Raw genomic sequence first — 23,229 nt, forward strand, 5'->3', positions numbered from 1 at the left:
CAGATAATAGACCCCCCCCTCGTAGTTCACCCACTCCAAGCGTCCTCCTCGAGGTGCGGTCCTAGATAACACATAAATCAGAGCAAAACATCACGTAACAATCCATCTCCTTTGACAATTGTGCAATCGAAATTAAATTGCAATTGAAACTGGGCACATAAAGCACGTTGGTAATCTCCATCAGTCCTGCAATTATCACATTTCCCGTCCGGATGGCTTTCACCATGCCCCCGTTTGGAATATATACCGGTGCTCTGCTTTTGATTGGAATAGATGTCGAAAAATATTCAAGACATCCTGTCATGTGTCGTGATGCTCCTGTGTCCAAAATCCATTCATTCTGCAAGGTTATTAAATTAAATTTATTACCGACAAGTCGGTTCGGGTCGATAACATCCTGGGAAAGCATGGATAACAGTCGCTGGAAATGTTCGTCGGGTAGGGCCTCCAGGCGTTCGGCCCTCGAACTCGCTCCCTGCACTGTCTGGGCTGCGTTCGCTCGGTCTGGGCCTCGCTGAGTTTGGGCCTTTCCTCGCAGCCCAGCTTTCTGCTTGGTCTGTCCCGTCATGGGCCCCTTTCCTGCACTTGTCTTGGACTTGAAATGCCAAGCTGGGTATCCGATTATGGCCCAGTATGTGCCCTTTGTGTGGCCCGGTTTCCCACAGTGACTGCAGATCACTTCCCCTTCCCCGAAGCTCTGCAATTTTTCAATCTCAGGTCGTCCGCGTTCTGTTTCTCCTCTGGCAAGGAAGACGGCAGATGCCGGGGCGATTTCTCTCGACCTAGCGACCACCCTCTACCTCTCTTCGTTCGCCACCATCATATATATCTTGTTCAGGTTTGGCAGTGGTTCGATGCTGAGAATCGTCGATCGGATTGTGTTGAATTCCGAGGTAAGTCCCATAAGGAACTGGTAGCTCTTTTCCGCTTCCCTTTGTGCCGCAATCGTTGCGTTTGCTCCACAGCTACAGCCTGGGTGTGCCAAATAGAATTCCAACTCGTCCCACAGCAATTTCAATTTGCCGTAGTATTCCCGAACATTCAATCCATCCTGTTTGAGAAGACAAATATCAGTCTTGATTTGAAAAACCCTAGACTGATTCCCTTCGGAAAATCTCTCCTTGAGATCGTCCCATAGGCTTCTAGCATCCACCGCGTAAGCTACGGTGGCCTGGAGACTCCCCTCCATTGTGTTAAATATCCACACCAAAACCGTGGAATTACACCTCTCCCACCTTTCTCTGAGAGGATCTTCATCGTCTGGTCTCTCCAGAGATCCGTCGATGAAAGCTAGCTTGTTCCTGGCTCGAAGCGCAATTAGCATAGCCCGTGACCATGTTAGGTAGTTGTCACCGTTGAGGGTACAACCAATCACCTGGGCTCCTGTGCTGTCAGAAGACGCAAGTCGATAAACCGGCGGGACCTCCATGCTCCTTACTGAGCCGTCCCCTTCTTTCCTGTTCGTTGATGATCTAGAGCCCAGCCTTGGACTCTTCTCATCGTCACTGACATCGGACATTTTGTTGCTGGAAAAATCAATCGTTCCAGGATCACAATTGCTCTGATACCATGAGAATTATTGAAGAATTCAACTTAACTTTCATTGAATCAATTGACACAGTATATAGGCTGTGTAATGTTACAAAAGAGGTAACTAATATCCTGACATGAGCCTAATATCCAAGACTACCGAAAATGTCAAATACCGAATATACGGGTTCCTAATATACAATGGTGTCCTAATATACAATTGTACAGTCTGTAATAGATCGAACAGGCATTGATTGAGCAGGTCGGTGACCGAAGTGTACTTGTGATCAGGGTATAATCGGGAAGCCTCAAGATCATCCTCTGTGAGCTCAAAGCTCATCTGGTCCCCTTTGATGAATATATTATGGAGGATCGCGACTGGTATGTTTTCTGGAAATGGTAAAGCTGAACAAAAAAAGAAGCACAATCAACAAAATTAATATAAACCAAGGAAATTTTTTTTAAAATTATTTGCTTCATGAAATGAAAAATTTAAGATAAAAATAAAAAAGGAAAATAAACTTAAACATATTTACGGTTTGTCTATATCTTCAAATCTATATATATCCACATTCCACACCTTTATTTTTTATAACATAATTTCATATTTTTTCAGATTTATCCATCCTTAATATTTCATCCATCTTTCTATTAACAAATGACGTAGCACTCCTATGTGATATGACTTTCCATGTCTTAATCTAATTGGTTTTCAAGATTAAGAAATTTTTTTAAAAAAAAGGGAAATAAAGAAATTGAAGAGTGCAGATCAGACGGGGAAGAGAAAAGGGTGGTGGTAGCATGCTGTCAGCCGCAGCGGCATCCGATGAGATTGCCAGTGCCTAGCGGTGACGGTTGCTGGTTTCGAAAATTTCGCCAGCCTCATTTGAGGTGGCAATGGCGGCAAGCCATCACCACCCTCTCCTATCTAATATGAGTCATTTAGTATGCATTCTCATATTTAAAAGTTCAATTTTAATAAGTCTGGATTAATTCAGTTCGAACCAAGTTGACCCTAATACAATGATATGTGTTTTTTATTTTCTTTTTGCTTTACTATTTTTTTTATTTCAGATTTTTTTTAATTCTCGAACAACAAATATATTAAGAATTGTGGAAACTCATCCCAAACAGGAGCGGCGCGTCATTTTTTAACTGAAAAAGTTGGATGTAATTTCAAATAGTACAAAATATAGAAATTAAATGAATCATACAATTTTTTATGTAAAAATAAAATGCTAAATTGCACCAATATTTTGAAATTTTTTACCGAATAACACATATTATGACATTTTCACCAGATCGCATGATATGTTGAAATTTTTTTACGACATAAGATGACGATAATTTTCCATCAAATACTTGATGGAAAGCTGACATGGCTAATGTTTTTGGCCCATTGTGCACAACGAGATATATTGTGTGGGCTCCAGCTCAACTTTTTAATCAAAAAATTAAAAAGAAACAAAAACTGAGGTAAAAAAAAAGCCCTTAAAGGAGCCCAAATAGCCGCTAACTCCCCAATCAAGGTCGCTGGCTACATAAGTGGTCATCGATATCCCACAAGGGCAGTGGGGGCCTAGCCAGACGCCACTAGTGCTAGATATTTAAAAAGAGAAAGAGAGAGAGAGAGAGAGAATAGGTAAGGAAAAGGAAACAAAGGCCGACCATGGGGGACTCGATTATGGTCACCCTTCTCCCTCCCCATCGTGATCACCAATGAGCGTTGTTGCCACCAGTGACCGTGATTTGAGAAAGAGGGGGCACAATTGACTGTGCGTTTATTGCTACCAGCAACCCCAATTTAGGGGGTGGTCGCCGTAATAGAAAACCCCACCATTGAAGCCGAATACCCTCAAATTTGAGATTTTATCAATTCCAATAGTGGAGTTCTTGATTGCGGCCACCAACCCTCAATCAAGGCCACCGGTAGCCACTGAGCTTTCCGGTGACCACAATTGGGGGGTCGTGGCCGCAGGCACCCCCTCCTCCATTAAGGATTTAATTTTCTTTCAGTTTTTCAACAATTATTTGATAAAAAAAACTTAAGCTAGGACCTTCTATTTGTGAATGGGTAAGCCAAAATCGTTAGTCAGGTCAATTTTCCATCAAGTGTTTGACGGAAAACTAATGCGGTATTGTGCCATGAAAAATTTCAAAATATAATGCGATTTGGTGAAAATGTCACAACGTGTGTTATTTGGTGAAAATTTTCAAAAGATCGTGCTATGCGGTGTAATTTGCCCAAAGTAAAAATGCGTGTATAAGTTTGAATAAACAGGCAAAGTAACCATGTGTGTTTTTCTAAGAAAAAGGGTATAATACAGTATTGTACGTTCTCATCTGATAATCAAGAAGTTTAATGTTCAATATTCGTGGTGCGACTACCAGTGCCTATTTTTAGCTATCATAATTTATATTTCATTGTACTAGACCCTCGCCTGATAATCAAGAGATTTTAAATTCAATACTCGTGGGAGAGGGACTACTCGTGCCCCTAAAACAAATCCTAAATAACTAATAAAGGAGGACGGGTAGTCCCACTAGATATTAAATCTGCGATATATAGGTCAACAAGTGAGGGTGTGTACCACTGCATTATACCCTCTTTTTTTGTTATAAGAGAAACTTATAAATCTAGTATAATAAAATAAAATTTCTAATAGTTAACAATTGAATACGACTAATTAATGCCGCACCAAGAAAATTCACGTTTTTTAAAGATTATTTTTCTTCCTAAAAAAAATTTAGAAGGACAGAATTTACTCACTTTCTGTAAGCTTCACTATTTCCTCTTCTGGGATGTGGATCCGCTTCAGCGTACGTTCAGTCCTTTCCTCCCACCAGGTGATCAGGTCTAACTGTGATGCAATGTTTCCAATAGGTCGGTAGATGATCACGCGATTGGCTGCTCTCGGATCCGTTGCTGCCTTCACAGTGTATGCGGCAATGTCTTCTTCAAAGTTCAAGACAGCTGTGGTCGAGTTTGGAGGACTTATAGATAGTCTCAGACTCAGTAGACATGCACGAGTTCATCCCATATATTATTTATCATGAGGTGAGAAATTATACCACCTTTTGCTTCGCCACTTCCATAGACGGTTACTTCATCACGCATTTCACGAGGATGCAGAAAGTAGTCGATGAAATACGCGGAGAATGAGTTTGCAGAGACGTAAGTGTATGGAATCCCTGCAGCTTCGGTCGCCCTTCTTATCTTCCGCTTGTTCTCAAGCAAAGCTTCGAATGGTGGTAGCCCGCTCACCCTGTCAACCTCGTTCCCAAACTCGGACGGGACGAACCTCTAGTATATATTATATGTATGCACACAAAGCAGAAGTACTACTCATCACGCATGTTTCAGCAATGAATCAGATGATCGCCGAAGGTGATCAACAAATGACTAGTGTAGATGGAGGTGGCGCCACAGTGAGTCTATAACGATTCAGACACAGCCTGAGTTACCTTTATGTTGCCGGCCTCGTGCATGGCTCTGATGATTTTCATCTGCTCAAGGTGCTGAGGAACGGGAAGCGTGGAGATCACGACATCAACCTGCCGGATTACTGAGACAAGCTTCTCATGCTCATCCAGTCCACCCTATTCAAGTGAAACACACAAGGAGCAATGAGATTTATCATAACAAACCCATCAAACTGGCTCACGAGTCACGACTTTTAAACTGGATTTTCCATTTGATTACTTGAATCACGGTGACATTCAAGGACTCGAACTGCTCGAGAAGAAGCCGCTTGGAAGGGTCGCTGCCAGCGTTGCTTAAGGGGCGAACATACGCATAAGTGGGATGGCCCATGGAAACGCAGGCATTGACCATGAATTTCCCGAGATATCCACTCGCTCCGAATATCAGTATCTTGTCGCTTGTCACGGTTGCCATCTTAATGAGAAAAAGATCCCCCCCAAAAAAAAAACGAAGTGATAACTTCTCTGTCTCTCTTACAAATTGGTCATATATTCTGCAGCAGGTTTCCATTATTACATGTATATATATAGCTATTCTTGTGTTTGATTTTTCCATGAGTTATCCTTTTTCCTAGTAGTCGATGCCGTCACTTGAGGGTTACAATTTGGGCTCGTTGGCCCCTTAATTCCAAGGAAAATTCAACTTTCTTTTGGGATTGGATCATACTATATATGACATCGTGTTCGCATCTTATTAAGAGGTTGCGAGAAACTAATTGAATAAGTAGTCCTTTTTTCTCCCGCAGTGTGCATAGGAGAGCAGAAGAACAATTCCTCGACTAACAGTAGTTACTATCCTGATCGACATCAAATTGAACTGTTAGAGAAAACCAGGAGCAATGGTTCGCACTCCTGCTCTTGAATTAAGAGATTTCACATCCGTAAGATAATGTGTATTCCTTTATTTAGATTTCTATTTTCTTGTATCAAACTCATGAACCTCCTTTCTAATCGGAAGGGGGGAAAAAAAAGTGTTGACTATGCCTGGTGTCATGAATTATCTATTGTAATCCTATTTCCATTCAATTTAGTCCGTGACGAGTCAAGTATAGCCCAAACAGGAGTGGCAAAGGAGAATCTAAAGAAAGAACGAAAGAAAGGTTGAAGGTGAAATGGGAAGAAGTAACACTCCATCTCAAAGAACTCGGGTTCATAGAATATCCGTATATAAGATATTTACTATTCAAATTAAAAGTAACTAGGTGATAACCGCACGTTACACGGAAAATTTGGTGAAATACAAGATTGAATATATTTTTCAAAAATTATAAAATGTTAATAAGATTAAAAGTTCAAATAAAATATATTATTGTACTTTATAACTAAAAATGACAAATTTAACTTTAAAAAAATATATCTACTTAAAATATGCATGGTCGTACTTAAATTAATTTTGTAAATATATAAATAATCCGAAAAAATTTCTTATCTCAAAGTACATTTTCATAACTCGAGTTAAGTTTTTCATTATATAAGAAAGAATCATAATAATTAATTAATAGGGGTTTTTACCCTAAATAGCTCATGGTTTACCCATTTTGTCAAATCTATCATATGTTTTTTTTGTCAGATATATCTCATGGTTTATTTTTTGCATCAAATCTATCCCGGCGTTATCTTTTCCGTCAACATCTAACGGTTGTACTGACGTGGCTCTCACGTGGCAAGTGTGGCCCACTATCGCTTCACGTGCCACGTCAGTATGGTCGTTAGATGTCAACGGAAAAGATAATGCCGGGATAGATTTGATGTAAAAAGTAAACCATGATATATATCTGACAAAAAAAACATATGATAGATTTGACAAAATGGGTAAACTATAAGCCATTTGGGGTAAAAATCCCTAATTAATATATACCAATAATATGGATTAATTAGAAATCAGTTGTTGAATTTGATCCAATTTTTTTTTTAAAGTGGCAATATCTGTTGAATGAAACTATAAGGACACTTATCGTGGAACTAAAGATTCCAAAATCATGTGTGGATAGAGCATCCATGTCGAGCTTTTTGACTTTTATATATCCCTAATTAATATATACCAATAATATGGATTAATTAGAAATCAGTAGCTGAATTTGATCCAATTTTTTTTTTGAAGTGACAATATCTGTTGAATGAAACTATAAGGATACTTATCGTGGAACTAAAGATTCCAAAATCATGTGTGGATAGAGCATCCATGTCGAGCTTTTTGACTTTTATATATCATAATGATGATTTGGTGCAATGGTATCTATCTTGACCTAAAACCAACAGAAATTTTGGTTTTGCAACCAATTCAATATTTGGCCTCTTTAATCTCTCTGGTCTATACCTACCAATTCCTCGACTGACACTATTTACCGTTCTGACTGACATTAAAGGACTGTTGGATATGCCTCATGTCAAGATTAATCGATGTAATCCAATCCTATTCTGTACTATCCTAGCCTATCCTATTTCCATTAAACTTAGTCCACGATGAGTCGAGTGAAACAAGAAGGAGAACTCTATCACAAAGAACTCGGGATCATAGAATATTCGTATGTAAGATATATTATTCAAATGGAGTTTGGTGCAGTAGCACCGGACATAATTTAGAATTGAGAACTTTTGAACTCAATTCTTCCTAGCTAACAGAATTTTTCGTAACCCCTTATTAACTCTCTTCTATTTATACCATTTTTAAACTCATGACTAAACCTTGACAATTGCCTCCATAACGGTACGGGAGGTCAGAGGTCTGAAGTTACCAGATTATGTGAAGGAGATGTCCTCTCCATAAGGAGAAACCACGAACATTGTGTTGGTCGCCTGACTCGTCTATCAGTTGTATAATCAACTCATTAAAACTTTAAAAGCATTACAAATTAATCTGGGAACACATATGCATTTGACGTTAGGAAATAATGATACATACCGATCACAATAGGTTGGCTGATTCACATGCATAGAAAGATAGGTTGTTCCTTGCATTGAGATCGCCTGCCAGAACTAATTCTCATGTGAGTCAGGTTTAATACAGATCGCATGCCAGAACTGGCCTGAGAAGTGATTAAAACTAGGATTTCAGCTTAAGAGTTCACGGTCATTAGGGATAAACAAAGAAGATAGATCCACAGCAAAGTAGAATGATATTTTCATGATGAAATTGATCACGAGATATACTCACACACATTGATTGAGATTAATCGTCGCTCGAACATTCGTAAACTTATTTACAAGTGACTTCCCAATTTTGAGTCCACTGAGAGAGTGCATGATTCTAATTTCTATTTATAAATTTATGCAATATTAAAAAAAAAAGGAAAAAAATTATGTCCGTTCAATATGTTAGTGGCTGACCTTCAATCGTGCAAGAAAGCTTCATATTTATCCTCTCTTTGGTACTGTACTATAAACGCTTCATTTGATTGGATTGATCAATAAAACAACGAAAATGAAGATTCCATATGTTATTTTGGTATTTTATGTCGACACTGCAAAAATTTATATAGTCTTTAAGGTAAATTCTGTGCACGAAGTACTCCTCCAGGACTATATATATATATACACACACGCAATCTCGCTTTACGGAACCGAGATGTGGATTGTTTTGCCACACATGCACAACATTTTGGGTGGTACATGGCTTTGAAGTGACACACGATGGACCACAATACGGGCGCGGTGTTGCAAGATTGATTGCACGACTCTAATTTTGCCTCCATGTCCCAACTGCATTTCGTCCCTTCCTCGTTTCTACCTAATCCTTCTTAATTTTCTAGGCATATGATTTATAACACTGACACAAAATGTGAAAATGATGAGAGAATGAATGATGTTTCATCAAATATGATAATTTTTTTATTATAACCTTTCATTTTTATGATTCTGAAAGCCTATGATAATTTCCAAGAAGTGGCTAATAGGAGTTATTCTCCTACAACACTCCATCATAACTTGTAACTTGAATATTTGGGAAGATTGAATATTTTGCAATGAGCACGGCGTCCATTAGTTTGATTGAATATCTAATAATGGACAATTCGTTACATGTCGACCTTGGAAATTCTAAAACTGAATATTGGAAGACAAATTCCTTCCATTAGACTATTATTTCCTGAGATAAAAAATTTCATCTACCTTTTGGGCAGGAACCTCTGAGTATAAAATTAAGAAATTTTAACTTTTAGTTGGAATTTTAGAAAAAATCTAGGGTAATTGGTGTTAGTAATGATGCTGCCTCCAAAATAAATTGGAACAAGTATCCAATCAGTATCAATGGCCTATAGTTGAAGTCGAAGTAAATAATGGATGGGAATCTGATTTAAGAGGCAAATGATTGTCCACCATCTATTTGGTTGGAGTTTTCTTCCCTCCACCCGCCCTCATAATTTTTCTCATGGAATTGTATAATTTTTATAATTTTATAATTTTTCTCACGAATATTATTATTATTATTATTATTATTATTATTATTATTATTTAATATTAATATTATCAATATTAATTATAATCTATTAAAAAATTGTTTGTAATTATGGTTAAGAAATAAAGCATGTGACAAAAGGATTTACGTCATATGCAGTGGGAGACTCGCGACCACCTCTTTTTTGATTGTTCAGTCACCCAAGGAATTTGGAGAAGTTTGTTGGCTCGAATCGGCTTACACCGAACACAAGTATGCTGGAGTACGGAATTTCGTTGGATATCCTCTCTTCGAGGCAAGAAGCTTGATGTGATTTGCCTAAAATTACTTTGGACACACTACATTTACAGCATATGGTGAGAGAGGAACGCTAGAATCTATCAAGGACAAGCCTCATCTACAGCGGCTATAGTTCGAAAGATCTTTGCAGACGTAAAAGCAAAGTTATATGTGCTCCCCCAATTCTCTCACAAAATTGTAAATTCTGTCATAGTCCATCACATCTTTTACCCTCTTGATAGTGCTAATAGTTAATCAATTTTCTTTTGAGGTGTAGATTGGGAGTTCTTTGATGTTGTTGATGATGTACAGGGTAAATGGTCTCTTGATGTAAATCCTTTTGATTAATGAAAGTCTCTACCATTTATCCAAAAAAAGAAATAAAGCATGTGAGGGAATTTATTATTAAATTGAAAAATAAGATAAAAAAGTAATGATTGTGTTATTGAATTAAGATAAAAATAATGAATAGTTGGGAAATTTTAGTATTAAAAAATTAATTGTAATAATAATTAAGAAAAAGTATGTGAGATAATTTATTAATTTATTATTAAATTGAAGAAAAAGATTAAAAAAATTAATGATTGTGTTGTTGAATTGAGGTACAACTAAGGCGGAGTTAAATGAAGTAGAGTATAATTTACTAAACTAACAAAGATCTCTTGTTTGAGGTGGACACATGTCAAACTATCAATTTTTGCCTTTTTTTTACTTTTTTGGATTTAAATGGTTTATAATTGTAAGACATATATATATACATATTTTTATATTTTTAATAAATTTTTAAGTGTATATGTACATATTTTTAATATACTAGTAGAAATGCACATGTGTTGCACGTGATTTTTTTTTTTTTGTCCTTTAGATACTATTAGAGACGTCTATAACTCTTATTCAAAGGTGGTCATAACACTATTATAATTTCCTGGCTTTAGGGACCACCGAAACTTTCATGTGATATTCTTGTTATCTGTTTCATCCTAAGGTGTATTTCCCTTCAACTTCAATATTGCTTCATCGTAAGGAAATGCTTTTTTTTGTTTCCCGTCTAATGCCAAAAGGAAAAAATAAAATTGAAATTTAACACAATCCTAACATTTAGTTGTTATATTAGTAGAATAATGTAGAACAATTCCTCCAATATTTCAACTACAAAATTACTGCAAAATCCAAAAAAATAGTGCGAAAAGCTAACAGTATTTTGTGTAAATTTCAAAATTGCGTTTTATTTGGTGAAACCTTTCATTTTTCGTTATAAATAAAATTTGACGCAAACTATGTGTTTTTTGTTGGAATTTCCCCTAAAATTAGAAAGGGAAAGAAAGCCCGAAAAACGCAGATCAAAACTCACCTTCAAATCAATGCTACGTAATATAAACATTAACAAAATTAAAATTAGATCCAATAACATTCGATATCTGATTGAAGCCGACAAAGACCTTTTGCCTTTGAAATAAAATTTGATTCAATAACACTTAATATTAGATTGAAGCCGTCAAAGACTTTTTGCCTTTGAAATCACTTCTTGTATAATTACTTCTTGCATGGTCAATTGACTTAATGGAATTTAATATTCCTTTGATTTAACACCCAATGTATGTGCCCGTTCAAGGCAATTAGTTCAGTTGATTTTCTTTTACTGCTTGAAGGGTTATTATTTTGTCTTAACAAAATTTAAAGCTTTTCTATGCTATATATAATGCATACACAGTGTACGAGTTTTTTGAGTATTGTGAGCCCAAAATTTAGTTGAGTGTTTATATTATTCATACAATATACTTTATATTTTTCGGATTGGGTTCTAGTGAGGGAGTATCATGTTTACAGCCACGACTACTCTTCATGGGCATTGTATTCCAGGGTTGGATAATTCCGTCAAAGCCGCGCTGTAATATTGCGGGGAATTATCTATCTTCGAGAGAGTTTCCTGGAAACGCCTTGCTCACTAATTGTTTTCAATTCTTCGTGTTTTTCGTTAAATTATATCTCTTGTTTTGATGTGTTATACAAGTTAAATTTGTTGTACTTGAAATACTAGAATATTAATATTTTTTTGTATGAAATTTACTTTCTCTATTTAGTTATCTTTCTCTATATCTCCAAATTTCCACAACAATTTGAGGATAGATAAAATCTCCGTGCAGCATGGTGTTCGAGATGTAGAGAACTTTAAGATATATATGATGTGTTTTTCGTTAAACCATTCTTATCGTAATTTAAGAGGCGGGGACTTCGAGATTTTATTTGATTGTAAATCTGATGCTTGAAATTATTTGAAAAGTGGTCTTTTAGTTGGATATTGAATGGAAAATGTTTCTGATATTTTTTATTTTTTTTACGTTCTTCAATCATTTTATATATTTTATTGTGGTGAAAATTGGAGAAACCAATAGAACAATGGATGTTTTTTCTGCGTTTTGTTATTCATATGGGTTTTACCGAATCGGTTTCAAAGTTGGCAAAGGAAATGGTGGCGCGATCCAAGCAAATCGATTATGGAGAAGAGGAGCGAATGACTCGAAAGTATGGATTTCCTGGCAATTTGGGAAGATGACGCGTCTAGAAGGGAGTATCCAAAAATCAATCATCTCAATTGCTAGAAAACCGAGCATGTGCACAGCGGAAACTTTAAAATAGATAGAAATCAAATTTTTATCGCAGACTCGTTTTAATAAAAACTTCGAGATCAAATCTTGACATGAAAAATCACCATCTAACGACTAGATAACAATCTATAATGAATCCACAAGAAAAGTTGCTACATTTATACTTGCGGAATTAGATTTTTTCAATCGATGGATGGAACGGTCCAATTCTCTGGTCTCTAACCTATCCACACGAATGTGTTACCACCAAGGATAGCCTCCTCTCGATCCGTCCACTCCAATCTAGGTCACCAAACTCGAACGGAATCACCATGGAGGAAGAGGACCACTTCAAGGATGTCTTGGACAACTCTGATTCGCCGAATCGAAGCCAAAATAGCTTTCGATCAGGTTTGGTGCAATGGAATTGAATAAGAAATTCGGTATGTAAAGCGATGAAGGGAAGGGTTCGGTGTTTCCAATCTATATCTATATAAAATATAAAAGTTGGAATGATTCTACATATTGTGCGATGTAAGATAAATGAGTTCTTACATTGAGTGACTTTTCATATTCCAACGATTTAATGAAGAACATTTGACTTAATATGGTTATGACAGGTTACAATTCATTAAATATAATAAAATACATTTTATGACAGAAGTCGAAAGGTTTACACAATCTAGTAGAAAAGAGCTTTTGAATTTTTTCCAATCTTTATAAATGTCAGAAATTCCAAAGGAAATTTTGATTAAAAAAATACAAACAGTATGCAACCAGCTCTCTTTTAAGAAGAGTTTATCAATTAAAAAGGGATAAAGTTGAGAAAATTAAAAATTAACAAATACTATTCACTAATAAAATTTTCTACACTAATCTGCGCAAGGCGCGGGCCGATCCACTAGTAAGCAGTAGATCAGGTTGGCAAGCAATAATTTTCCTTCTTTCCTTCTATAGAATCAGTAGTAAAGACTCTAGGGATCAGCAATTCAGGGGCATAATATATGAAGTTCTCAATTAACGGCTCCAAAAAAAAATCATAATTAACTTGTCATCAATGATAACTCTCCTCGGGGATTAAGAATTCAGTTGTTAGTAAGTTAGTCGGGCCTCGATCCCAGTCATCCACTTCCCCCAATTGGGGTCACCGGTGATCTCAGAGGGTGTCACGACCCCAATTGGAGGACGGTGATCGAAATCGAGCGGGGTCTCGATTCCAGCGGGTGGGACCTCAATTCCGGCCACCACCCCAATTGGGGTCGCCAGTGACTACACCTGCAGGAATCGAGACAATCGCCAAGGATTAATTTCATTGATGATGGGTTTGGATCAGATCCAAGACCACTGTGGCCCTCTGGGTGGTGTTGGCCCGTGGTCCATGAACCATTGTTTCCAGAGGTTCAGCCCAAAAGATAAATAAATAAATGGAAATAAAAGTACATTTTTGTCCCCTAAATTCCGAGCTCGGAGCGTATTTACCACCATAAACTATAATATTTGTAAATATTTGCCCCTCAATTATGGTGATGGGAATATGTGCCCCATCATTATAACTTTCGTTTATATGGACAGAAAGATCACGTGACCTGATAAATTTAAAAAAAAAAATCGAAATTTTAAAAAGAAAAAAAGGATAGTTGAGGATCGAACCCTCCTTGACAACCATCCACCCCGCCGGTTGCATCACCACCCAAAAAAAAATAAAAAAGGAAGGAACATAGAAGGTTGATGGTGGCCCTATTGGTCACTGAAGACCTTATTGGTTGCTAGCAATTTCACCGGGCGGGTGGTATTGGCGACCTGTGGAGGGTACGAGCTTGTGTTGACTGCCACCCAACCCAACGAGGTCGTCGGCAAACATGGAGGCCATTGAGGACATTGTGCAGACTAGAGGTGTACACGGATACTACGTATACCTGAACTGGTCGGAACCTACCCATTAAAGTAGAGTCCGGATAACTTTTATTGAAAATATGGTAGGGTTCGAGTATTAAAATACGGAATTGATGAAAACCGGTTTTGATCTTGCATATAGGGCATCCAGAACCGGAACCGAAACCGATATCCGAATCCATACAATAATTTCCCTCATTATATATATATATAGTTATATTAAGATATTTTATATTTAAAAAATATAGTCAGTAATTTAAAAAAAATCTCAATCTATGTCAACATTTTGTTTTGCTTGATTACTGATTATGAATTAGACATTTTCAATTTTATTTAGCGAGACAAAAATATTGAAAGGTTCTAACATCGTATCCGGAACTTATAGTATAATATAGGTTCCGAGTAGATTCCGGTTCCAGGACTCAACGGGGTAGAGTCTGATTCCAAAATCTTGAAAGATGTCTCTTACAGAGTAGGGTCCAGATATCGTGAAAAAAATAGGGTACTCGGACCGGCACACCCCTAATGCAGATTGATGGTATTTTTCGACGATGTATATGACCCCCTAAATCCACAGAGCTCTTAACAGCGGTTGGCATATTTGTCCCTCACCATAGTTAAGAAGGAAAAAATTTTCTTGAAAATTAGTTTGGGGAGCAAATGTGCTCCGAGCTTTTTTTGGATAAAAAATGAGCTTCGAGCTTTAGGGGAAAAGAAGGTTTTTTCCTTTAAAAAATGAAAAATGAACAAGCACAAAAGAGGACCCGATCCGTGACCAGTAAGAAGTCATCTTCATGGCTCATGTCGTACCCTCGCCGATGACGGTGGCAATTCTTGTGGGTCTGCTTGCTGTTGCTCTAGTGATAACTTAATTAACCCCTTCCTTGACGCAGAGGTCCATCGCCCTTTCCTTTCTTGACATTGAGGTCCAACACCGGCCACCACCGCCCATCCGAGGTCATCGACCACCTTTGGGCACTCCAGCTACCTTGCTGGAGTAGTTCGTTGGGCCATTGTTGGTCCTCTCCCCCGTGTGAATGGCAACTTTTGTAAATTTGAGATGAGATGGGGGCACTTTTCCTTTTTTCTTAAAATATTATATCAATCTGTCTTTATAATCTTTTAATAATTTAATCCACCCTAATACCAAACTCTATCCTAATACTAGAGTATCCAAACACCCAAAATGATTTTCCCATTTCCATCCCACCTTTTTTCCCAACCATCAAACATAACATATCGTTTGCTTAGCAGTTGGGCAGAAAATTATCAGGCCACCTTTTATTAGAGTAATTACAATCGAGTGAAGTGCTTGAAAATCGGTTAGAACCATGAAGAAGAACGAAAGAACAACATGACAGATAGAATTGAGATTACCGGATATTATTATAACTAGTTAACTTGGACAACGCTTGTGCCTCGTTGCGAAAAGGGAAATTTAAGATTTACAACTTTCCTATTTTCTTTTCAGTGTGCATTGTGGTATCTGAAACCATTTCAAGCTTGGTTGACCCATTAAGGGATTAAGGGATAAATCTTTCGGTGCACTAAAATTTTCCTAATTTTAGTTATTTCTTCCATGATAATACATTTTATGTTTAATGTAACACATTTTTTAGTTATTTCCTAATCTATGTCTACATTTTATAAAAAAACAAAGTCATGAGTGGAATTCGCACGCCGTCACATCATTAAAATTATAAAATGGAGTTCCATTATATATTGATTTTGTTATTTAAACCTTCTGATCCTTATATATATATGTGTATATATCGATTCCTTTTGCATATGTAATAAAATATATTCCTTTTGTATTACTTATAAGAACTTCGTCAGTTAACTTATGTAAATAATATATATATATATATATATATATTATATAAGAATTCGTACGCCGTCACATCATTAAAATTATAAAATGGAGTTCCATTATATATTGATTTTGTTATTTAAACATTCTGATCCTTATATATATATATATGTGTGTGTGTGTCGATTCCTTTCGCATATGTAATAAAATATATTCCTTTTGTATTACTTATAAGAACTTCGTCAGTTAACCTATGTAAATAATATATTAATTTAAATGTATCTAATTTCTTATTTGGATTTAATTATAGAAAATTTTTGTACTTGATATATCTTTTAATGATTTTAAATCACATATAACTGGAAAAGATTTACAATAAAAATATATAATAGTAAATGCATATATTTCTACTCCAATTATGTATATATTATTATAGAATTTTAAATATTATATTTCCTTTTATTGAACTTAAATATCTATTATGTTGACTATAAATATGTATTAATTTTATACCGTTCGAGTTCTTCTATAAGCAACAATCTATTGATTCCTGAAATAGGACAATTTCTTGTATTTCTTCACTATTTGTTCGGAACTTCGCACGTCCTGCTCCAATTCAAGTAGTGGAAGATTCGATGAACTCCATAGATTCTACTACAAAACGAGATAATTTCTTATACCAAATGGTGTAATCCAATAAAAAAATAAATCAAAAAATAAATCAAAATAAGAAAACTGATGTTATTAAATAATTATCTATCAAAACATATATTGAATATTTAGAATCTAAAAGTGAAGAAATTACTTCCCTACCTCGTTTACATCTTATAACAACTAAGTTTTGCCTATTTACATATGTAACCCTCCTTTAATAATGATAAAAATTTTATTAGAATGAAAAGTTTTGATAAAAAAAGAAAAGCAACCAATGGAGTTCTTAGTATAGCATGAGAATTGTAAAAGGAAAAACTATACAATCTACCGAAAAAATAAAAATCTGCCAAAAAAAAAGGAAAAATTATATAGAAGGATATCTCTGAATATTTATATAATTATTTAATTCTCTTTTAAATAATCAATTCAAAAAATTGTGGACAAAAAATTTAAAAGATTACTAGATGAAAGATGAGGTGGATTAAAATCCTATTGGTATTTAGATTTTACATGAAAAGAAAATCATCATCATACCAATCTCACTGTAAATTTATGCGAAACAAAGATGTTTTTCCTCTTTTTGTTCGACAATAATTTCTTATAAAAAGTAGAACACATAAGCATTTGAATTTTAAAAAAAAAAGTGACGGCAGATGTCCTCCTCAGAAAACCAAACATTCATTTTTTATTGTATTGTTGGAGATTATTGTAAGGTATTTGATCTAAGAGGGATACACATGAAAACTTTTAAAAGTATATTGAAAAGAGTAAAATGCAATTTACCTCTCAACTTTTGAATTAAGTAGCAAAGTGTTCCCGACCTTTAAAATTTTGCAATATACCACCCGACCTACTTAAAGGTAGGTAACATGCACCATCGCCTGCTTTTCCAATTACTTTTCTCGCTAGAAATCAATTTGCTAATTTCAGATTTTAGAGGTAATTTTAAAAAAATGAAAATAAAAGTTTAAAAAAAAAAAGAACCAAAACACGTCAAATCTAGAGACAGAAATTGGAGGAAGAGAAGGGGCCAGTGGCAGGTGGCAGGTGGCCGGAGGCCTCTCAAGCCACCGGCAACCTCGCTTGGTGCGGTAGTGGCCTGCAAGCAGCCACCGCGCCACCCCCTTCTCTCTCGAAATCTCTCTCTTGTATTCTCCTCCAAACCGAAACCAAAACGAAAAAGTCGATGGATGATGTTCTAAAGGACTTGTTTTGTTCCCCATGTTCTGAGATGATCGGGCACTACATCTTAACCTCCCATTCATGAACCATCGACTATGGAAGTTAGATGGCCTTCCCTTCACCCGTGAAATCAACCCCAGATCAATCCCATTCACCAAATACGTTCTCAGTGAATTTCTCCCATGCTGCAATGTGCATGTAATTTGGATAAAAATCAATTCTTTTTCCTCCATACATGTTCGTACGAGAGCAAAGAATATAGAGTGAGAGAGTGAGAGCACTTATATTCAATGGACCTCTGAAGGAGCTCAGCATCTCCACTTACAGGCAGTGGGGAAGAGGGTGTTGAAGAGTCTCGAGTGGGACGATGGAGACGATGGATGTAGACCATTCGAAGGACAGGGGCACTTTGATCTCGAATGCCTGCATGGTTTCGATTTCGAGGAGGATGAAGAGAGAGATTTGAGGACGGAAGGGGTTAATGGCAGCTCGTCGTTGGTAGCCTGAGAAACCTTCGACAACCTGCCATTCTCTTTCTCCGCTCTCTCTGTCTTTGTTTCGACGTCTGGATTCTTTCTTTTTTCTTTTAATTTCTGAATTTTTTTTAATTTTAAAATTATTTTCTAAAATCGAAAATTAATAAATTAATAAAAAAAATTGATTTTTAGCTGGAAAGTGATTGGAAAAGTGAGCAAGGGTGCACGTTACTTATTTAAAAAAGGTCAGGTTATACATTGCAAATTTTCAGAGGTTGGGGGCACTTTTCCATTAGGCTTGAAGGTGGGCAGGCAAATTGCATTTTACTCTATTGAAAATACTGAGAGTAACGTGAATTGGTGATGGTTGAACGAAAAAAATGGATAATTGAGACCAGTGTTATCAGAACAGATCGAGGCATGGGTTCATGGGTTCAACCGGGGATTCGATGGGTCGGACCGATTCTTAAATTAAAAATTAAATAAATCTTATATTATTAGGGAAAAATGATTATTAATGATATTATCCTATTAGATAGTTGAAAAACGTATAAGAATTACTTTTAAACAAGTACAAAAATTGTTCATTGTCATAAAAGCATTAAAATGTGGAAATAAAATAGCAAAAATGGTTGGTTAGCTAATTGGTTAATGCGTGAGTCTAGAAGTAATGGAACTTTTGAATTCAGTTGAAAACCGGTCGATTTTAGTATAAAATGGTTCGGTTCAATTGGTTCATGGGTTCAAACATGCATTTGGGTCTTTAATAGAACCGAATCGGATAGGGTGTCGGTTCCCAATTCGACCGGTTGAACGGGCCGGTCCAGTTCGGTTTTGATAATAGGGATTGAGATAGATGCCATGAGAATAAAGTTTTAACTAATTGACACATGTGCATTGCACGGTATATTTTTATATTGAATGTTTAACATATATGATGTACAAATGGATATAGATATAAAGAAAAAATTATATAATAAAAAACATATATTTTATCAAGTAGACTGTGCGCACCCGAATTTCATCTCGTCGGGGCACGCATGCGCGTGCCTAAATGCAACGCGGCTTGGGAGTATCCACCTTCCCGGGGACGCGCGACGGACGCACGTGAGAAGGAGTCGCCACTTGCCATTTTACGACCCGAAGGTCGAGGGCCGGCAAGTTACCCGGGTCTAGGGGTACGGGGTACACCTAATTGCTAAGGCATATGGTCTGCGAAACCCGAGGTTCCGAATTCGGAGGTTCTGTTACATGCGAGCCTATATCTCGCATGCCCTATCGGTACTCTAGCTTGTCTAGGCTTGCCATTTTTATTTAATTACCGCTTAATTAAGTTCCGCTCATCTTACGCGTTTTGACACCGTAAATTCGAAGAAACACTCCGACCGTCTGCTCTCCGACCGGGATTCTTACATTAATAAAACATACAACATAAATCCTCACATTGTTCTCTCAAATAAATAAAATACAAATTATAACAATTGGATCCCGGTCGGTTCGCATTTCGGTAATTATTCCACTCGTGCTCGCCGTGTAGTTTGAGAAGACTGAAATTGAAATTAAAGTATGCTCTCGGTGTATAAGGGCATTGGGCCCCATGATCGTCGGTCATGGGCGTTGGACCCAATGTGAATCGAGTCCTAAAGGATCGGGCTCGATCCGCAATACAATCAAGTGCAAAAGATGTAACAAGCAGGTTCAAATAAACAATCAATGGGGTTTTATTATCACCAAATTTACGTGGATTAATTGATTATTAACCAAGGAATCTTGGCATACAAATCCTACCCTAAAACAAGTAAAAAGCAAGACGGAAATGGCATGTAGCATTCAGCATCATTTACCGGACCTGACAGACTGTGTGTGTCCGTGATCAAGTCTCGAATGTGTGGGTTGATTTTAAAATGTTATGTATCGTGACACTTTGATTATGATAGGTTATTATAGAATGTGGATTTTTGACACGAGAATCCTACAGCCTAGTGCCTAGCCCGCTATCCCCATTCTGTTTTCTATTAGGCCGAGTATGCGAATAAGTCAAATGTTGGTATCTTAAACCGTTATTCCCGATCTAACTACCCAAGATCATGCATAGATAACAATAAATTGTAAATACGCCTTTTTGCCTTTGTATAGAAAATTTATTTTTGAAAAGAGAAAGACTACGCAATGCGGGCCACCTCGGCCTGTGACCGGCGCTGACTGATTCCCTGATTCTTCTAGGGTTATACGAGAACCCCAAAAAGTCAAAGAAACGGTCAATCTATCCGGAAGTGATCTAAAAAGAACTTCCACACCCCGACTTGAGTTACCTAAAATTAGGAGGCCTCGAGTCAAAACATGCAAGTTCTTCCCAGACGTCCATGTCACATCGGATCACGAGTCTCAGATTTTAGTATGAAATTTGCGAATTTTGAAAAGAAGGCGTCAACACGTATTTGCAATTTATCGATGCGTATTTCCGATTAATTACCAATTCATGCAAAATTATTAAGGTCGAGTGAATTAATTAGTCAAATGAACGTCCCGTTTACCCGATTGGTGAAATCATTAAGTTTAATTAAAATCTGCTGAATGCTTTATTTTATTTTTTTGGATTTCGAGCCGTCGAAACGATCAATAATAGATCGCCTGATAAACTCTAATTTCCAGTTATCTCGAAAAATTTGCAATAAGATCGAACAACATAACGTAGAATAATAAGGACTAATAAAGCAACAGAAAAAAAAAATTTCAAGGACTAAACTGAAACAAATCAAAAAAATTTGGAGAATGATTTTTTTCTAAATTCTATAAAATTTGGAGAATGTCCGGGAAAGTATAAAATGGACTAGGGTTATTTGAAATTAATTTTTTTTGAAATTCAGGGCTTTTTTTAAAAAAAAAATGAATAAATGTTGCAGGGACTAAATTGAAACAAATTGAAAAGTTTATCGGAGCGATTTTAAATTCTAAAAAATTCGGAGGATGTGCTAGAAATAATGAAATAGCCCAGAGTATGTTTGAAATGAATTTTTAAATTTAGGGCTGATTTTAAAAAATAATAAATACTCCAGGGAATGAATTGAAACAAATGTAAAAGTTTTCTGGAGCAGTATTTGATTCTGAAAAAAATTAGGGATGTGATGGAAATATCGAAAATGCCATGGAACTGGTTTAAAATTGATTTGGGAATTTGGGCAGGATTGAAAAAAATGAAAATTCGTTGCAGGACTAGAATGGAACAAATCAGAAAATTAGAATAATCGGATTCGGTATAATTTTGATAATCTATGCAAACAACAAGCAATTATTTCATGTCATCATCATTCAAGTAAGCATGATATTTAATATAAAGCCCTAAACATGCCGCTAAGTTGAGATTTTTACCTAACCCAAAAGTTTGGGGGCGTTTCTGTAATATGCGAAAATTGTCGGACGGACGGGTCGGGTCGGATCGGATCGGTCAGCCTATCCGAAGGAGGAAACCGCCCGGAGAGATCTTGGGCTGGACTGGATTTAGGATCGGGCTGGGCTGGATTTAGGATCGGGCTGGGCTTGGGCCGCGGAAAGCTTTAGGCCGCGGCTGACGGGCTGACGGGCTGGACCTGCAACAAGGAAATAGTGGGCCAAAGCCCGTCAGTGAGGAGCTCCGAAGGAAGGTGGTGCTGGCGGCGCCGATCGGCCGCGAGCGGCAGTTCCGGCTGTTGGACGTCGCGACGACGACGCGAAAAGGATCGGGTGAGGGGTCTGAGCACCGCCTGGGTCGCGCCGGCTCCGATCTGGGCTTCGCTGATGGCTGGGATGGTCGGAATCAAGGCAATTTCACCGTTTTCCGGCGTTATTCCGATCGGGCAACGATTTGCAAAATTTCCCCAATCCGAGAGGAATTTTACGATTTCTTTCTGTGGGTTCCTTTGTGTCCGCGCCGAATTAGGTTTTCCCCCCTTTAATTGTAATTTTCGGTCGAGATTTCAGCCGATTTGGGGAGGAAATCGCGAAATCCGCGATTTCCTATTCTGGGCGGCCGGCCAGATCGCGGGCAGCCAGTTGCCACTGCCCGGCCTGCCCGGACTGCCCAGAACAAATTTTTTTTTTTTTTTTTTTTTTTTGAATTAGGGCCGGCGGGTCACGGGCAGCCGGTCAATGCTGCCCGGCCTTGCCCGGCCCTGCCCGAGACTTTTCTTTCCTTTCCTTTTTTTTTTTTTTTTTTTAAATTATATATATATATATATTATTAATTAATTAATTAATTAATTTTTTTATTTTTTTTTATTTTATTTATTTTTTTTTTAAAAAAAAGAGTGATAAATAGAAAAATGACAATTTTACCCCCTTGGAGCCGATGGACCGAAATTGGGTGCTGACATAGACATAATAAATACTACAAATTATGAAAGAACTAAATATCATGATGGCAAAAACAATATGTAATCAAACCGTATGATTATATGGAAATATCATATGTATAGAGAGTCGATAATCTTATAATATTAACCCAAGGGATGGTATGCGTGACTGGAAGACTTGTCCTATGGGTTTGCTGGGAGTTCATTTTGTGGTTGCAAGAATTAGTCATGCGAAACCCGAATGCTCCTTATTATAAAAAATATATTATAAATTTATAATTTGTATTGGTAAAATAGAAGATAGATGATTTAGAGCGTACGAAAAATTGTCTTGTATAAAAAGATGATGCAAAAAGAAGAACTTTCGTTCCGTATTTATAAGGCATTCGAGATATTGAACTTAAAAAGATATCACCTTTATCAAGGAATCCTTTCAAAATATCGAAAAATCTTTTAATTTTTCAAAATATATATATATATATGATTACATACAAATAATATGGACGAATAATTAAAATACATCGAATATGACTAAAAAAAATAAGTAAAATTCATTGAACTGAAATGAAAGGTCAATTTAACATAGAGCCGATAGTTATTGAATTGATTGATTCGA

General features: G+C 36.7%; 1 protein-coding gene across 6 annotated transcripts; it reads right to left on the bottom strand.

Annotated features, from left to right (window-relative positions):
- Nucleotides 1-1,577: 1,577 nt before the first annotated feature.
- Nucleotides 1,578-8,265, bottom strand: LOC116198737 (isoeugenol synthase 1-like). Of its 6 annotated transcripts, none has more exons than XM_031528964.1 (8): nucleotides 8,172-8,265; nucleotides 7,916-8,039; nucleotides 7,749-7,818; nucleotides 5,234-5,428; nucleotides 4,996-5,130; nucleotides 4,606-4,834; nucleotides 4,301-4,504; nucleotides 1,578-1,935 (listed from the first exon to the last, which is right to left on the bottom strand). In XM_031528964.1, the coding sequence occupies exons 2-8, from the start codon at nucleotides 7,969-7,971 to the stop codon at nucleotides 1,655-1,657; spliced, it is 1,170 nt and encodes a 389-aa protein (XP_031384824.1). In that variant the 5' UTR covers nucleotides 7,972-8,039; nucleotides 8,172-8,265; the 3' UTR covers nucleotides 1,578-1,654. The 6 variants fall into 6 exon arrangements, with proteins under 6 accessions (XP_031384824.1, XP_031384823.1, XP_031384822.1 ...); XM_031528963.1 differs by having other exon boundaries at nucleotides 8,168-8,244; XM_031528962.1 differs by having other exon boundaries at nucleotides 7,916-7,980; nucleotides 8,168-8,243.
- Between the last annotated feature and the right edge of the window lie 14,964 nt (nucleotides 8,266-23,229).

This window comes from Punica granatum, chromosome 3 (genome assembly GCF_007655135.1).
Source record: "Punica granatum isolate Tunisia-2019 chromosome 3, ASM765513v2, whole genome shotgun sequence".
Lineage (NCBI taxonomy): Eukaryota > Viridiplantae > Streptophyta > Magnoliopsida > Myrtales > Lythraceae > Punica > Punica granatum.

Coding starts and splice junctions, on each gene's coding strand:
- LOC116198737 (XM_031528960.1), bottom strand. CDS start 8,201: ATGTTCGAGCGACGATTAATCTCAATCAAT. Junction 5,429..7,748: donor CATCTCCTTCACATAATCTG/GTAACTTCAGAC, acceptor TTTCTCATTAAG/ATGGCAACCGTGACAAGCGA. Junction 1,936..4,300: donor AATAGTGAAGCTTACAGAAA/GTGAGTAAATTC, acceptor TTTTTTGTTCAG/CTTTACCATTTCCAGAAAAC.